The sequence below is a fragment of the Tachypleus tridentatus genome, chromosome 10 (genome assembly GCF_004210375.1).
Source record: "Tachypleus tridentatus isolate NWPU-2018 chromosome 10, ASM421037v1, whole genome shotgun sequence".
Lineage (NCBI taxonomy): Eukaryota > Metazoa > Arthropoda > Merostomata > Xiphosura > Limulidae > Tachypleus > Tachypleus tridentatus.
The window spans coordinates 69833746-69853126 of record NC_134834.1 but is presented as its reverse complement, the minus strand read 5'-3'; the positions used below and the strand labels follow the sequence as shown (position 1 = coordinate 69853126).

The window sequence follows — 19381 nt, the reverse complement described above, 5'->3', positions numbered from 1 at the left end:
GCAAACTTACGTCTCATAGTATGTTAATGGCTACACTGAGTTCCTCTAGATCTTTGGTAACATCAGAGAAACCCAATAAGTAACAAAGAAAAAATAGCCTGTTTCTAGCTTGACGCTTTTCCGGAAACTATAGAAGAAACATCGTCGTTGGTTCGTGAGCACGCTAGGCAAGGACAACCAGTGGGGAGCACGAGGCTCAAGGTGGACACTTGTGTTAAGATGACACCCGTGGTGCTGTGAAATTGCGGCCGTGTGATTGGCGTAGCTTTCTTACCACGCCTGCTCAGGTAATGAGGTCCAAATCCTAGGAGAGAGCGCTCACATCCTGCTTTCGATCTATATAACGCGACTCTCTCTCTCTCTTTTCGGAGAGCTAACACAACGAGACGCCTGGCATTTTCCCGACTTTCTGTAGCCATTCATATATCCGAGCAGTTCCAGCAATGAGTCCTAGCAGATCCGTACTGATAGCAGCATGTCTTCTGTTATTACTCACGCATCTTCCTCGTGCAGCCCTCTCTCGATCGGTCACTTCAGCTGATCACCCGCCGAACAATGGAAACGACACCAATGTTTTAAACAAGCTTCTGCAAGTGTTTGGAATGGAACATCCAGGTCGTCGTGAACGACATGCTGCTCCCCCGCAGTTCATGCTTGACCTGTACAACGCCATAGCGGACAGTAAAGGAGAAGTCACAAGAACAGCCAATCCATATAATGCGAAGGTCATTCGCAGTTTCCCCGACAAAGGTGAGAGTAACCTATAAATTCCCATCTAAATGTTTACGTTATATATCACTGTTATTATAAACGATGCCTTTCTATCTGTGAGAGTTGATTCAGTAGTGCAAATGTGATGAAACGATTACGTAAATTTCAACGTTTAGTTAGCTCTAATTGTCTTAACTAGTCATATTTGTTTAAAACGTGTATCAAAGACTTGAGTCCAAAACTACAGAAAAGAAATGAATTTCACTGATCTCAAACTTTCCTCATTATCCATGTTTGCTTTTTGATTTAAAAACAAACAAACAAGACAACAACAACATTTCACCTTGAAACAGTATTCAAGTAACTGTTTCAGTGTTGAAGTTTGCGACATTATTTCTTAGGAAAACGTTTCTATTAAGAGAAGAAACAAGAATAATTCTGTTGCATCCTAACGGGTTAACAACATGCGAAGTACAAGAACGGAAAGACCATCTATTAATGTGTGGTTTTAATACGTTGTAAATACAAGAAGCGGCCTACACATGTTACCTAGCAACGGTATATTTCTCTTGTACAAGAAGCAGCAGTAGGTGTCTAGGTGGTTTCCTAGAGCTTATGTTTCTGTAAGTACGGTCGTAAGCTTCACTGGAATTATGGTAGGGTTACATGTTATCAGAGCATGAGGTGTGGATGTTGTACGTGTGAGGTGTTTCGATCTTGACGTAGCTTCCGGTTGTTTGGTACATGTACAAAAACTTTTGTGTGAGACCAGCTTGAACTTTACAGCTTCTAAACGTTTCTGGTAAACGAAAACAATCAAACAAACGAAAAAGAAAAAAGAACACGAGTGCTGTGAAAGCTGTGAAAAATATCGATTTTGAAATTCGTGTATTGCACATTTTACAGAAGTTACAATTTAAGCTTTGCTATTACACTTTTTAACGTAAATACCACTTTTGGCAAAATTTCCCCAGTATACTCACACACACATATATATCTGAATTAGACAAATGGGGCGCACGTCATTTAGTGGACAGTGTTCTCTGACTCATTGAATGCGAGGGTTTATGGTTCTCAACCCATAAAAGCAAAAACACGCTTTGCACTCTTATGTGGGCATTAAGATTCAACTGACAAGTCTCTCTATTTAGTCATAATGGAGCAGTCCAAAAGTGGCAATAGGTGTATTGACTAGCATCATTCACTCAAACATTCCTGTGTATATCTTTGTGTGAAAATTGTGGAACAAACAAACGATCTAGAGAAACGTTGTTTAATCATGTATTCACACTTCAAGAGAATCGTCTTACTTCTATTCTTCAGTGAGAATACGTTTGAGAAAACAAATAACCTTTGAAATTTGTATTCGCTAAAATAATTAATGACCGAAAAAGATTTTTAAATAAAATATAGTATTTCACATACTATCTAAATTAGACATATGAGTTACTGGTCATATTTCTTTCACATACGGTCTGTTTTAAAATGTATTAAAATCAACAAGATCTCTGTAGGCAAAATTTTAATCCGATGGAGTAACAGAGAGCTTCAAAATGGTATGTTTTGAAACACTTGAATTACGTTACCAACTTTCAATAGTTTCCAAACAATTTTAATCATTAAATTGCATTAAAATTCCTTAGTTTTTTTACCGACTTATTTCGAAAGTACATATGAGAAATGCCTGTTCGTCTGTTTATTTTTCTATAGGCCCGACATGGCCAAGCGCATTAAGGCGTGCGACTCGTAATCTCAAGGTCGCGGGTTCGCATCCGCGTCGCGCCAAACATGCTCGCCCTCCCAGCCGTGGAGGCGTTATAATGTTACGGTCAATCCCACTATTCGTTGGTAAAAGAGAAGCCCAAGAGTTGGCGGTGGGTGGTGATGACTAGCTGCCTTTCCTCTAGTCTTACACTACTTAATTAGGGACGGCTAGCACAGATAGCCCTCGAGTAGCTTTGTGCGAAATTCCGAAACAAACAAACAAACAAACAATTTTTCTATATATTTGTTTTCACGTCTTCTGACTTTCTCTGTTTTCATATAGGTCAGGGTGTGATTCAACTGTTAGTTTGTCAGGCAATGGATCGAATTATTCAACATTCGAGCTGTGATGCCGTACTTCTAACTGTGAGGATATTATAGAAATGACAGTCAATATTCTTATTCGATTTAAAGAGCAAGATTAAATGTTTGTTGTGTTAGGTGCTGCTAAATGGTAATTTTTCTTCTTGCCAGTTGTTAAAAGATAATTACAGTAGTTTCTAGTCCCTAGTGGTCTCTGAACAGGCTGTTTAGCATAAGGTACTGTTCAGATTGGAAATTAGTTAGTTTTGGAATTTCGCACAAAGCTACACGAGGGCTATCTGTGCTAGCCGTCCCTAATTTAGTAGTGTAAGACTAGAGGGAAGGCAGTTAGTCATCACCACCCACCGCCAACTCTTAGGCTACTCTTTTACCAACGAATAGTGGGATTGATCGTAACATTATAACGCCCCCACGGCTGGGAGGGCGAGCATATTTGGCGCGACGCGGATGCGAACCCGCGACCCTCGGATTACGAGTCGCACGCCTTACGCGCTAGGCCATGCCGGGTCCAGATTGGAAATCTAATTCATTTTCCTTCTTTATATGTGTATGCCTCTTTACATGTTTCTTTATTTCTAAATGTTTAACTATTTGCTTGATAGTCACTATCTACTCTGATCTGTCTTATTTTTCTATGCGAGATAAAGAGAAAGATAAATAGAGAGATTAAATAAGGGATAATATGTGAAATAAAAAAATGGATGATCAAATAGCAATTGAGAAAAGTAAAACATACAGATATGTAAAAATAGAAAGTGAGAAAGAAAGCTGACACATATTAGTATTCTATCAGTGCTATTGCTTCTTTAGATAAATTCTGCAAAAATGTATTAAACATACATCGTGTTTGATGTTTATTATCAAAATATACAGCTACACAAAGGTCTAATTGTTCTCTATCCATCATAAATATCGAAACCCGGTTTCTAGCAGTGGAAGTCCGCAGGCATACCACTGTGCCATTATGAGGGGTTTCTAGCAGTGTAACTCCCCAGACATACCACTGTACCATTATGGGGTTGGGGCTAAGTATACAATTTTAAAAGATCAAAGGAATATTAGCAATCTTTGTTATAATTGTTGCTTATATTCCAGAATATTACCTACAGGCTTTTTCATTTAATGCATATATATAATATTCCACCACCAACGTCATTGTCTATTCGTTTAAAATAATTTGTTTTTCGCGTGTTACACATTATTCCCGAGTATACGCGTCATCATAAGTTTTAAGTCCGGTGCACTTGAGTATATTAATAATTACAAATACTAATTTTTGAATGAAGTTAAAGTCAGCACAGTGTTCCCAAGGTTCACATTAGTTGAACTGTGATTACGCCGTCTTAAATGTGTTCTGGAAAATAAGTTTTGAACGTGGATTTGGGGAAGCAATTGTTTTTTCAACCACATACTTTTGACCTTTCTGGCATGTCTATACAAATGTTGATATAAATTGAAACGTGCTTTGGCATAACTTGTCTCTGTAGATACTATTTTTTTATGTTATTGTATTTTTTATCTGAAAATAAATTTCCGACGATCGTTGCTTAAACTAATTTACAGAGATTACATTTTGTATAAATCAGTATACAATGAGTCCAAGTAACCAACAAGCAGACGTAAGCGTCAATAAACCACTAAGAAAATTCGGTATAAATAAAGTTACTATTCTCCTTGTCCTTCAGTGGCATAAAGGATATGTTTGCGGACTCATACCGCTAAAAACCAGATTTCGATACCCGTGATGGGCAAAGTACAGATAACCTATTGTGTAACTTTGTGCTTAATTCTAAACAAACAAACTGTCTATTTTTTTTCTTGTTTAAGCCAGCACAACATTACTGTGTGTTATTAAGATTTAAAGCTGCATAATGGTATGCCTGTGATGTGCTTGATTTCTGAATGTACATGTTATAAGACTTTAAATGTTGAGATATCAGCACGTGTGGCGTGGAGACGAAACATCAGGGAAAATATAATAAGCAAGCTGAAAACTGAATGCTTAAATACAAATCATTGAATTTTAGAGTTTTGTTTCCTTTGAATGCATAATAAATTCAACTGCGCTTACCCCGCAAATCTTTCATGAACCGTGTTATTTTTTTTAAATAAATGGTGTACCCTTTTTACTCCTTGAAAAAAACTGTTTAAACAACTGTCTTTTTAGAATTCTGACGTATACAACAAATATCAATATATATGTATTCAGTATATTATTTCAGTTGAAATGGAATAATTCAGTTTAATATTTTTAAATATACACTGTTACTAGCTCATATTTATTTAATTAATATGGATTCCCACTTTTGAAATTGCGCGTGTTTCGAAGACGTGTTACTAAATGCAATAATTTTCAGGAACGTGTTGTAATGCCATATAAAGTGTCTGGAACCGTAATACAAGGTTCTCAAGGACGTGTTACGATATCATACATGGTATTTCGTGGTGGTATTACAATGTCATACAATGTTAAACAAAGTGTTTCGGGGATGTACTGCAATCCTAGACAAGAATCATGGGGACGAGGTATGATGTCACAAGAAATCTTGGGGAAGTATTGCAATGGCGTACAAGGTACCTCGAGGTTGTGGTACGATGTCATACAAGGTATCTTGGGGTTTGTCATAATGCCTACAAGATGTTACGGTCACATGTTAAGACGTCAAACAAGTCTTTCGGAAAGCTTGTTTGTTTCTAATTTCGCGCAAAGCTGCATGAGGTAATCTGCGCTACCCGTCCTAATTTAGTAGTGTAAGAATAGAGGGAGAGCAACTAGTCATTACCATCCACCGCCAACTCTTGGACTACTCTTTTCCCAACGAATAGTGGAATTGACTGTCACATTATAACGCTCCCACGGCTGAAAGGGCGAGCATGTTTGGTGCAACGTGGATTCAAGCCTGCGATCCTCAGATTACGAGTCGAACGCTTTAACCAACCTGGCGATACTGGGCCTCTTTCGGAAATCAAACCAACATCGTTGAAATAATATCAACATAACATAAATGTTATGTCATATTCGTTAAGTAGCACTAACAACCATTCTAACACATACACTTTAGAAGTATTTGTAATATTGCCACATATACATTACTGAAATGTGTGAAGGTTATGGCCCTATGATATTTATTACTGTGAAGTGGTTAACAAAATTTAATAAACAACCAAGATCAAGCATTTGGCCAGCTGTTTTTGCCCTTGATTTATTGTACTGTCCTGTTAAAAGCAGGTTTATGATCATGTTTCTATTGTGATATCTAACATTTTCAGAACTACCAGATTATTTAACCTAAATGAGAAAACCAACAAATTCGGAACAGATAGTTTTTGGAGCAGTTGTATTTTTGTGCCACTATATAAACAAATACAATAAAGAAGCAACACTTTCGATCCTAACATATTTTCCTTCATCTTTAGGCCCGGCATGGCAAGATGGATTAAGGCGTGCGACTCGTAATCTGAGGGTCGCGGGTTCGCATCCCATCTCACCAAACATGCTCGCCTTTTCAGCTGTGGGGGCGTTATAATGCAACAGTCAATCCCACTATTCGTTGGTAAAAGAGTAGTCCAAGAGTTGGCGGTGAGTGGTGACGACTAGCTGCCTTCCCTCTAGTCTTACACTGCTAAATTAGGGACGGCTAGCACAGATAGCCCTCGAATAGCTTTGCACGAAATTCAAATAACAAAAACAAACGAGCTTTCATCTTAATGTACAATAGCAGAGTCTTTAAAAATTAATTTTCAGTCGCCCGCACAATTTAATTTTGTTATTTACACCATAGAATTTGTAATTTAAAATCATATAATATGACGGTGTCAGGATTTGAACATAAAATATTAAGCTCATAAATAGAAAGCACATGACCTAGGCTTCGCTCTTTGGTTAAGTTTCGATGGAAACCAGCGGAAAACTAAAGAAACATAAGAGAGAAAAACAAATCTTCAGAAGCAGTTTTTAATCATTTTCCAAAAGATGATGAAAAATAATTCTTGGTCGATATAATTATAGACATAAATCATACGGTATACATATTTTTGTTTCACCATTTACTAATAACAAAAACAATTTCCTAAATGTTCAGCTCTAAAACCAGCATTCTCGACGATGTTTCAATAAGGTATAAAAAATTTTACGCATTCTTTATAATTAGAACTTATGTATCAAAACTACAAACGCAATTTGGAGTAAAACTCAAAATGTTGAAAGATGAAGCATATATAATAACCGTTTTAGTGTTAACTATTTTAGACTGGTCTTACTCTGATTCATTTATTCTAAAGGTAATAGCAAAAACATTTTTCAACAATAATTATTAATACCTAACTTCTTTTTCGAACATAGTACGCTAACATGATCAAATTACTTGATAAAGTTTTGATTAAATAAAGTATTAACATTTAACTTTTATTTTCAAATGTACAAAAAGCTTGCATTGAAATGTTCCCGTTAAATATTAATATGTAACTGCTTAATTCCATATAATGCGATATAGTGTTGAGATTACTTCACGAATCTTCGATTAAAGTGGACAGGGTGTGTCTTAGTTTTCAATGTGTCGGTCTGAAGCTATAATAATCCAGTATTCGTGAAATTATATTTCTAAACACAGTCCACTTTTTCAACTTTGGACACGTTATAAAATTGATAGACAATCCTATTATTCGATTCGCAAAGTTAGACAAGGCCTTAATGGTAGATGAGTTTGGTGGTTAACTGTTACGTTTTGGTTACTTGATGCATCCGCACATGAGGCGTCTTTGAGATTAAAAACTGTTATTAGATAATCGTATTTTTCCAAAATAAATGTTGACATTGAACTAATTAACTTCAAATACAACGTACTACACTAAGCATATTAATTAAGTATTTCATGAGCTGACCTATATCTGTGTATGAGGTTTGTACCCATTTCGTTTTCTCAAGAAAATCACAACTCCGCAACTTAAGTTGATCTTGTTGGATTATTTATGTTTTAATATTCAACAAAAACACCGTATTATGTAAAGGTAAATATTCTTGTTATGCCCATTTAGTTTTCAAATTCATGAATTTCAAAGTAGATAGTGTTCTAATGGTTAGTATGTGTGGACTTTGAATCCAAAGCGACAACGGAGTCGCAAAAAACGTGATTCGAATTTAAGTCTCTGTGTACGTCATAGTAGTGACGTTGAAATTCTACAGTTCGATCAGGCAAAAATAATCCAAAAGTCGACGACTGGTGCTCGTAACTAGTTGCATTCCCTCATTTTTATCAGTTCACAATTTGAGACTGCTAATATCGTGAGTAGCTTAAACTTAAGAAATGTTCATAACTTTACTTGTAAGTCAAACTTTTCATCTATGAAGTTAGTTATATAAATTTAGTATTTCATATATTATAATATTTCTTGTTTTTATATCTGGTTGTCTTAGAATAAGCCCCCAGTGGCACAATGGTATGTATGAGAACTTTCAATGCTTTAACTCGAGTTGTGATACCCGTGGCGGGCAGGGCACAGATAGCCCATTATGTAGCTTTATGCTTAACTACAAACAATCTCAGATTTAAAAAATGAACTCGCCAACTAATCGTCCTACATTTGCAAGTTATTTTTCTGATAAGTAAACTTATAGTAATAATTACAATGTGAATAATCGTCTTCTTTACTCGACGTCGTAGTTGTCTTACCTAGACTGTACATACGGAGACTCATGGTTGAAGTCTCACTGGGGTCGAAGATGCGACATAATAGTAACGATCGAGACCCAATACTTTGATAAGTAAGACTAATCTAAGAATTGGCAGTTTGTTTTTTTGACTAGAAAGCAAATTAAGCTTAAGTTCCGTATTAGTGTAAAATATTCACTTCATATGTGTTCTAGGTGTAAAACATAAAGAAATACAATTTATCTATTTTATTATTATTGAAGCATTGTTGTTTTTTTGAATTTCGCGCAAAGCTACTCGAGGGCTATCTGCGCTAGCCGTCCCTAATTTAGCAGAGGGAGGGCAGCTAGTCATCACCACCCACCGCCAACTCTTGGGCTACTTTTTTACCAACGAATAGTGGGATTGACCGTCACATTATAACGCCCCCACGGCTGAAAGGGCTAGCATGTTTGGTGCGACCGGGATGCGAACCCGCGACCCTCATATTACGAATCGCACGCCTTAACCCACCTGGCCATGCCAGGCCGATATTGAAGCATAAATGTGATTAAAGGAAATTTTGTACCAGATGTTACACGATATTAAGAATTCTTTTAATTAGCTAAGTCATTGTATAGTTGCTAAAGAACAGTACCTAAAAACTGGTACATTTTGATGTTACTTTTATTTTAGAATATTTAAAGATTTAATTTATTGCTGAAATAATATTTAGGTGCTTTGCACGAAAGTATGGAATTTTCTAACCACATGCCCGATAACAATAGTTGAAGATTTCTAACAGTGTCCAATGTCTGAAAACTGTAGTGGAAGGTTCCTAACAATGTCCAATGCCCGATAACAATAGTTGAAGACTTCTAACAGTGTCCAATGTATGAAAACTGTAGTGGAAGCTTTCTAACATTGCCCATTGTCTGAAAACTGTAGTGGAAGATTCCTAAGAGTGTCCAGTGCTCTATAACAGTAGTGGAAGATTTCTAACGCTGCCTAATCTCCGATAACATTAGTGAAAGGTTCCTAACTGTGTCCAATGCTTGATAACACTAATGTGACTCCTAACAGCATACAATGCCTGCTAACAGTAGTGAAATATTCCTAACAGTGTCCAATAGCTGATAGAAATAGTGGAACGTTTCTAACAGTTACAAATGCCCGATAACAGCAATGGGAGATTTCTAACGATAATAAAACTGTTTTGCTATTGATTGACTAATTATTTGGAATTAAGCACAAAGCGACACAACGGGCCATCTTTGCTCTTCTCACCACGGGTATCGAAACCCAGTTTCTAACAGTGAATTTTGTTATTAAGCATGAAGTTACACAATGCGCTATGCCAACCGCAGGTATCGAAACCCCGTTTTTAACGTTATAATTCATCAGTCTTACTGTTAAACCATTTGTAAGGTACAGTAAAATGATGAATTATATTGTATAGTTTTTATTAAACCGTGATAATTGTAAAATGATTATTACTTATTCTATTAAATATTTTTTCAACCTGGATGAGTTTTACTGCTTTGAGATCATTTATATTTTAAATACTTGTAATTAAGTATAACAAAATGTTTTGCTGGTAGACAAAATAAGCTTTTTTTACTTTATTTCCAGCCATATATAGGTTTTTAAAGACTTAATTTGTTTGGTTTGAATTTTGCGCAAAGTTACACGAGGCTATCTGCGCCATCCATCCCTAATTTAGCAGTGTAAGACTAGAGGGAAAGCAGCTAGTCATCACCATCCACCCAAGAATAGTGGAACTGACCGTAATATTATAACGCTCCTACGGCTGAAAGGGCGAGCATGGCTGGTGTGACTGGAATTCGAACCCGCGACCCTCGGATTACGAATCGAATGCCTCAACCACTTGGCCATGCCGGACCTAACACATAATTAAATGGCCTCAGAGTATTGCTTGTGTAAAAGACATTAGGTCTATGTCGGTGCAAAAACATTGCTCTTAGACAAAATACTGTAGAACATGTTATTATTATCATTTCATGCGTTCGGCTTAGCTAGACAACTGACCTGTTTCTTGTAAGTGTTGATGGCTTTTCAAAAACGAAAAGATAGCTGATTCCAGAACTATAAGACTGTTAGTCTACACAAGAACTGGCTAAGAAATAGAATGATCTAAACTGTAGAAATGATTCGCGTGTTCTTAATGAAAGAGTGTGTCTGGAAAGTTGAATTCCTGGTTATTATTTAGAGTAGACCCTGCTATTAGAATTTCCTGTAACCTTCAGAAAGGTGGTCATACCTTAGAGGCGTCAAAGCTGGAATTGTTGTTAATCATAACCTTGGCGTTCTTCAACTCTCTGGTTATTAGCAGGTACATTCATGCAAGTTTTATCCAAACGATTACAATTAAATTGAAGTTTCATTAACGGTTGCCGTCTTTAACGAAAAACTTGAAATTCGCTAACCGGCGTTTACTACGGGGTTGTTGTACCCTATCATTATCACCAGGTTAAAAAGACACATTTCTTTTTTTTTTTAATAAATTAGGGTCTACAGTAAAAGCGTGTAAAACTCTGTGATAAAGTAGGTAGCCAAGTGATTATGTAACAACCGGGCAGATAAAAGTGTAAAGTCAGAAGGCAAAAAACGATTAAAATAATTTATTTGGTACTGTAGTTCATACCCTGAACTATAACATGTCATTAACTGAACTTGGGCGAAACAATCACTCGAATCAAATGTCACAGGTAATACGTAATAAAAAGTACTGAAAACAATTAGCGTTTCGCTAGAAGACCAATAGAATTGGTTCTTTTTCAAAACTTCTTATTATTCAAAAATTATTTAAGGGCGATGTCATTAGTGTAAATATGCGCTGGTTGTTATGGAAATACAGCACGCCTGTTTTTGTTTTATTTTTATGTATAAAAACAAAACATGTTTTATAGTTGTAGAAATGAACGGTTTGAGAGAACTGAAGTGAGTCAGATAAAAATAAGTAAAGAAAAATAAGTAGAACATAGAAAAGAGAGCAACAAATTGTTTAGATATATAAACTAAAAGGGAATAGGTGCAACACTTTCTGTCCATGTGGGGCCGGGTATGACGGAATGGTTAGGTCGCGAGTTTGAGTCCCATCATGAAAATGTTTGTCCTTTCAGCTGTGAGACTGTTATAATGTAATGATTAACCCCACTATTTGATTAAAATAATTCAGGCCAGCTGTTATAGAAATAATATGTTTACTTACCACAAAGTATTAGTATGCTTGATTATTTTAGAAAGTATGTATGTGGCTCTAACTGAAATTAAACTTTTGGTTGGTACAGTGATGAAGTATACGTGTCTTTATAGAAATAAAATTTACTGATTTGTACTGTTACAATTTCAAATAGCCTAAAACTGAGTTAAACTGAAATTAAAATTTAGAAATTAAATAAATGTCGATGTCTATCGAATTTATGATACTTGCCAACAAAATTAATACACACAGTTTTATTCTTCTTTAATACAAATATATTTTAATATACAAACAATAACAAAATTCACAATAACGCTTATTACAAATACTGATCCATATACAAAAAATTTTTTACCAACTTACAAACAATAGTGAGTCTTCTATCTGATCTAGAACTTCCTTGATATCTTATCAAGAGTTCATGATGAACAAATTAATTTCGAGGTGAATTAACTAAAATTAATTAAACTGGGAGTTAACTAAATGTGCATTCTTCTTTCTTCGCCGTTCACACGTCGAGTTTTTCCGCTGATGATGCTATGTAGTGTTTTCACAAAAATAATAAAGGCCGATGTGAATCTACCGAAGTTAAATGTTTTGTAATGTTTGAAATCTATATACGTTCTTAGTTAAACATCTAAAGTTCTCGACTAATAAGAGTAACCATATTTATAACTTCCGAAGTTTCTGTATTTTGTTGCTTTGCGTTGGCTACACTTATAGACGAGAGGAGAGGTTCTAGAAAGTTCAGCCTATACAACAATATAGACGATACACTAGTGTTTACGACGTACATATCTTGTTGATTCTTGCACTCGAGAATCTTCTAAAACTTTAGTTAATAGGCAGGAATTTTTCAATACATGTTTAACTGTGTAAAGGATGTACATTGTGCAGCTTTGTGCTTAACTACAAACAAACAATTACATAATTTGTTTGTTTAAGATAATCGCATGAAGTTACACGAGAACTATCTGCTTTACCAGCCAGTTAGTACTAGTTATCTCCAATTCTTGAGCTACTCTTAGCAGATCAAATGGCGGAATTTTGTTGCCACTCTTATAATGCACCCTAACGCTAAAGGTTATAAAACACTATTTGTTTTATGCCAATAGAAAGCAAATCATGGACCCTCGGATACACAGCCCGGGAAGGTAACCACGAAGCCACACTCAGTCTGGCTTTACTCAGATTGTACACAGCGTGCTGCAATTAAAATATACTACTAATAAAAATATCTCATTAACTAACGAAAAGCGGTATGGATACACATCTGAACAAAACATTTATAGGAAAACCCCACAAAAACAGTCGGTATATGCGACTCAGTAAAAAAGAAGGAAATAAGAGCTAGGCCGTTGGTAATTGAAAGCTATGTCCTCTCAATCTCATCACATAATGTTACTGGAGTAAAGGTTAACTTACCAATACTAAAGTAAATGAAAATGAATGAGTGAAACATAAACATACTGTATGTTCCTGTGACAAAGAATTCTGATGGAGATTTTGAATCTGAGATCAGTTTGGCACCAACCATAGAGTCATTCGGATCAGAGTCTTTTTAAACCTTTGATACAGATAACATAGATTATATGACACTTTTCCCAAAATACAGTTCGCCCTTTGAATTTTTACGACTCCGGGTATAATTACAAAAAATAAAACAAAAATATTGTAACTAGGCAGCAATGTGAGTGTTTTTATATGTATCTGTGTGTGTTTGTAATCAAAATATCCTTATTCACAACTTTACATACATAACTGAAAAACGTATACTTAAAAAAGAATAAATTAACTGGGGTTTTGTTTTCTATTTCTATTCCAAGTTTCGTTGTTTAAACAATGTCTATTTGTCTCTTTTGAGAAGGCAATCTCTCACAGTAGGGGGAGTGATTTATGAGAGCTCACCGAGTGACCGCTTACCTGAAAAACTTATCAAATTGGCCATCTTTATTTGTCCACGCTGTTTCACTCACTAGAATTCTCGTGATAAATTAGGAAAAATAAGCACTTTCCTGTTGGGCAAAATTCGAATAAGATATACTTGCTGTTAAATATTAATGTTAAGTAACTCACACACACAGAATATTAAACATTCTGTACAATATAAAAATATAAGGATTCCCTTATGTAGATACATACCGGCTTATTTTAGATTCATCTTTTATCACTGAGAAGTTAGAACGTATTGTTGGATTTATTGAAAACATCTGAGAAAAGTAAATAAAACTGTTTCTTTTTTTGTTTTTCGCACAAAGCTACTCGAGGGTTATCTGCACTAGCCGTCCCTAATTTAGCAGTGTAAGACTAGAGGACAGGCATCACCAACCACTGCCAACTCTTGGACTACTCTTTTACCAACTAATAGTGGGATTGACCGTCACATTATAATGCCCCCACGGCTGGGAGGGCGAACATGTTTTGTGCGACCAGGATTCGAACCCGCGACCTTCGGATTACGAGTCGAACGCCTTAACACGCTTGGCCATGCCTGGCCCGTAAATAAAAGTATTATCATTATCTTGTGATTATATCAAGCTATGTGCACAGATCAAAACTAAATATTAAACGATTAATTAAAACTGTTATTTAATCTATCTAAAATATGGACACGCAGTGTTATAAAACAGACACTCGTAGCGACCAGGATGCATTCTTTCATCGGTTGTACATAAGGTCAATATTATATCACAATGGTTCAGTCAGGTAAGGAAATTTAGGTTGATCCTCAGTCCAGATACTTAGCTAAATTATATACAATGTGAAATAATATTCATATAAAAATTCACTTAATAATAAGTGAAATATAACGCAAATAATTATAGTATGTATATATATATATACAAGAAAAATTAATCAATACAGTTTATGAACACGTGCATTAAACATAAAAAACAACAACTAGTTTTTACTTCATTCATTATCACTGATTTGCTGTCTACGGAAAAGTGAAACAGCAATATGAAAAGATGATTTTCGTTTTTATTTATCACAAAGCTATAAACACCAGTAAGCAATGTTTGTTTTTGTCAAAAGCCCTGATGAAGCTGTAAGACACCGTCTCCAAACTGAGTAAAACTTAATAGACTTTCAAATATTTTCTTTATTTTAGAAATCTTGAGATCCTTGTAGGCTCGGACCCGGAAAACAAAGTAAAACCTGGCTGTGATGTGGTGTTCCGTTCATATTTATAACAACAGTATCTCTTGTTGAAGAACACGAGGAGAGACAAATTGTAAAACGAATGAAAAAAATTCATTCAAAATTTCGTTCGTACTTAATTATGCTGTTCAAAAGTTTATGGACGACAATAAATGCAGTTGTCGACAAAAAGTTCTATTATTAGTATAACGAACCACTAATATAAATATTTATTGTTAAGAGCTGCATTTTAAACGTAGCTTTCAGATAATAACAATTTCATTTGTAACTATACTCGTCCGTCTAACATATACATGAAACTTATTCAATAAAACCCCACAGCTTTTTTACCTTCTCAACGTATTGGCCCAGCAAACTGTGTGCCGATAAGACCTCCACTGTTAGTGAATTGTGAAAAGTATTCTTCTTTCTTCATCTATTTTATTTTTAACGAACTAGTCTGGATATTTTAAGCTACCCGTTCTTATACATTAATGAAAAAACGATGTTGCCTTAGTGATATGTTTTAAAGGACATTTGTTTGATATGATGTGTCTAAACGTATAAAATATAACATCTGAAGTTTTCTGAACATTCAAGCTATAATTTATAACTACTTGAGGTACTTAATAGTCAGTTTGTCCTTAATAGCTATTTCTCTACACATAACGAAAACGTACTACTGGTATAAAAACAAAGTATTTTCTAATAATATTCAGATAAGTAACTCAAGTGTGGTAGAATGAAGTAAGCACAACATCCTCTGGGATTATTCCCGAAATAAAAATATTTTGTTGAAAAACGACTGAGGTAAATCAGCATTTTTTGTTTACCAGGGAATTTGGTTTTATTAAGAATTAAACGTAATTTTCAATGCCTAAACCTTTTCGTAAAAACACTTTCAGACTGATTTGCAATGATATACATTATATGGTATGTTTCTGCTATATAAAAGGTTCTAATAAATTACCAGAAACAAATAATGACGTTACTTGAAAATTACTTGTACAACATTAGACAGTCATAGTTCATTTATCTAAAACTGGATTTGGTTATATTTGTTACAATAAAACTAGAAAGGAAAAACAATGATTAAGGTTAGTGTATTTAAAAACAACTGAGTAAATATTCAACGTTACGGTAATGGTTTGGCCCGGCATGACCAGGGGGGTTAAAGCGTTCGACTCGTAATCTGAAGATCACGGGTTCGAATTCCCCGAGCGCCAAACATGCTCGCCTTTTCAGCCGTGGAAGCATTATAATGTGACAGTCAATTCCATTATTAGTTGGTAAAAGAGTAGCCCAAGAGTTAAAGGTGAGTGATGATGACTAGCTGCCTTCCGTTTAATCTTACACTGCTAAATTACGGACGGCTAGCGCAGATAGCCCTTGAGTAGCTTTGCGCGAAATTCAAAAAAACTAACAAAACAAAAAAACAGTAAGGGTTATTAAAGATGTGTATATATATATATAATGATGGACAGTAAAGGTTATTAAAGATGTATATATATATATAATGATGGACTTACAATTATATTTTTTACAATATCTTTCACATTAGTCACAGCAAAATTCTTCAACTCATACTCATCGTGCCTCAAGCTTTTTTAGAAAGCAAGTTATCAGAAACGATTATTTTCAAATGCCTTTGATATTACTGTGAAATGTGTAATGAAATATATCACACAACAATATGAATATCTTGCAAATAAAATGCGTAACTTTTAGGTGTCACATGAATTATATTTTTTTCCCGGCATCTAAATGAGTGGAATTGTGTCTTGTGTCAAATAGTATTAACTCTTTCGTAAAAATTATATCTGTAAAGTTAAAGTGTCTAACATTTATATCGTTGGCAAATTTTCTCCAGTAAGATAAAAATTCATAATATTTACATCCTCCGTACATCTACTTTCGGTATACAAAATATATAACATTTATTTTATTTGTAAAACTTCTCCCAGTAAGTTAAAAATTATTACTAACTTGTACATTCTCTGTAAAACGTCTCCCAGTATGGTCAAAACTAAACATAATATTTAAATCCTCTGTACATTTTTACCCAGTAAGATCAAAATGTGTATCATTTTACATTATTCGAAAAAATCTTTGGAATAAAGTGAAGATGCACAATACCTTACCAAAAACACACTCTATTGTTTTGTGACGTGTGTGGTAATGTTCCTTTAGAAAAGATTATTCACTTTACTCAGAAATTGTCCGTTAGGCTACGAGAGCCCACTACAAGAAGCACACGCAGTTTCGTTTGGTTTACTGAATTTTGCCCAAAGCTACACGAGGGCTATCTGCGCTAGCCGTCCCTAATTTTGCAAAGAATGTAGCTAGTCATCATCACCCACCGTCAGCTCTTGGGCTACTCTTTTACCAATAAATAGTGAGGATTGACCGTCACATTATAACGCCCTCATGGCTGAAAGGGCAAGCATGTTTGGTGTGACGGGGATTCGAATCCACGAGCCTTGGGTTACGAGTTGAGTGCCTTAGCCACTTGGCCACGCCGGGCCAAGAACATAGTTAATGAAAGACTGTTAATTCAGAAGTTAATAGCAGTGTATTAAACTACGAGAGCCCACTACTAGTGACATACAGTTACTGAAAGACTGTTAGTTCAGAAGTTAATAGCAGTCTTTCGACTGCTAATTCAGTAAATTTTGGAGTAACTCGTAATATTGTTTTACTTTAAATATATTTGTCTGGTAAAATCTTGTAACAAAATCTCATAACTAATATTAAAAAGAGAGTGATCATTAAAAAAATATATTCTCCGGTGATAAGGAAACATAAAGCCCAGTCAGTTAATTAGTTTGTTTTCCAAATTATTCCAAATAATAAATGAATATCATTAATGTAACATATTCTTTAAACATTCATTTATAAAAATATATGTTTACTGTGACGAGTAATGGACAACACAAGTACAACACTCATTAATAACATATTGCAACTCTGTAAAATATATTATGCCTTTTTTTTTTTTGTTGCTTGAAGATCTGGATAACCCGCTCCACTTTTACTTCAACATGACGTCTAACATCCCTGTAAAAGAACGGATACTGGAGGCTGAGCTGCATGTTTATAAAGTGAAACCGAAACCTAAAACGGAGGAGTCACACCAGGATCCACAGTCTCATTTGCTTGAGGTAAAAAAAAATGTGTAAAATGTCTAAGAAAAAAAAACTATTTTCATAATACGTTGCACTCAGTGCTCAACAATGTAAATTATTTTAAACGAACAGAAAATGAAAGTAATAGAACTTTAAATACAAGCGCACCTTACGCCCCAAGACTGTTTATTTTTCTATAATTTTTGTACGCTTTGTAAGCACGTACAAAAACAGAACGATTTTGTTTAGCTATACATACTAAGTAGATTACATTAAAAGTTACATTTTCTAGACACTGAAAAATGCTACCACAAAAGAAAAGCGTTAAATTATACGATCAATATATGAACCGTTTATGGAAAAAAAACTTAAACACAAATGTATTTTTTAGGTTATGTGTTCGTTCCGAACATACCTGAGTGATTAACAATTATCATAAGAAGATAAAGATTGTTTATGGAGCTAAAAGACTATAATTTTCGCCCATACAAACAGGGAATTGATTGGTAAACAGTGAGTGATATTTTTGTAAAAGAGGAGTCAGTGATCACATTTCACTAATATGAACATAAACATATATCCACACACACGCACACGTGTTGTTTTATTTTTTAAGAAAACAAAGTATGCCAAAAATAATCTCAACAACACACATACACGCCTGAAATTTACTCTTAAATTTACATAAGAATAGTTACACAAGTCACTGATAGTATCACAGAAGTAATTTTGTAGCAAATCACACAAAAGTGTTTTGGTGATGCGTATGACAAACGAACTTATTATTTCAAACACTACTATATAGATTGCTAATGTTACTTCATTGTTAATATACAAATACTGTAAAATTACCTGGTTATTTGAAAGCACTTTTTTGCTTGCCTTGTAAACTCTGTAATTCGATATGTGATTTTTGCTTCTTTTGAAATCAACTTGACCCAGCTTTTTTCTAAATTAAGTAAATTCATAAAGAATAAATATAATATATAGATCTGTGTACACATGCACATGTAACTAGCCATCTATGAAAGCCCGGCATGTCCAAGTGTGTTAAAGCGTTCGACTCGTGATCCCAGGGTCGCGGGTTCGAATCCCGATCGCACCAAACGTGCTCGCCCTTTCAAGCGTTATAATGTGACGGTAAATCCCACTATTCGTTAGTAGAAGAGTAGCCCAAGAGTAGGTGATGACTAGCTGACTTCCCTCTAGTCTTACAATGCTAAATTAGGGACGGCTAGCGCAGATAGCCCTCAAGTAGCTTTGCGCGAAATTCAAACCAAGTAAAAAAGAATAAACAAATTATGACAAAATAAAAGCCTACATACAAATAAATTTGCAATATTGTTATTTTTTCAAAAACATTTAAAGCAGTCTTTAAGCTATCATATTGAAGATGTTCAAAGGCATTGCAACAAGCTAGAGGTGTAACTATGACATAGTGACCTTTGTCTGAAACATTGCATTTA

At 34.9% G+C, this 19381-nt stretch overlaps 1 protein-coding gene across 1 annotated transcript in view; it reads left to right on the top strand.

The window, feature by feature from the left end:
* The first annotated feature begins 219 nt into the window (after window positions 1-219).
* LOC143229514 (bone morphogenetic protein 2-like) overlaps window positions 220-19381 on the top strand; it is a 60663-nt gene continuing 41501 nt past the window's right edge. The window contains exons 1-2 of the mRNA XM_076461969.1: window positions 220-750; window positions 17800-17951. Coding sequence (XP_076318084.1) covers window positions 444-750; window positions 17800-17951 — 459 coding nt within the window. The 5' untranslated portion in view covers window positions 220-443. The remainder of the gene's footprint in view (window positions 751-17799; window positions 17952-19381) is intronic.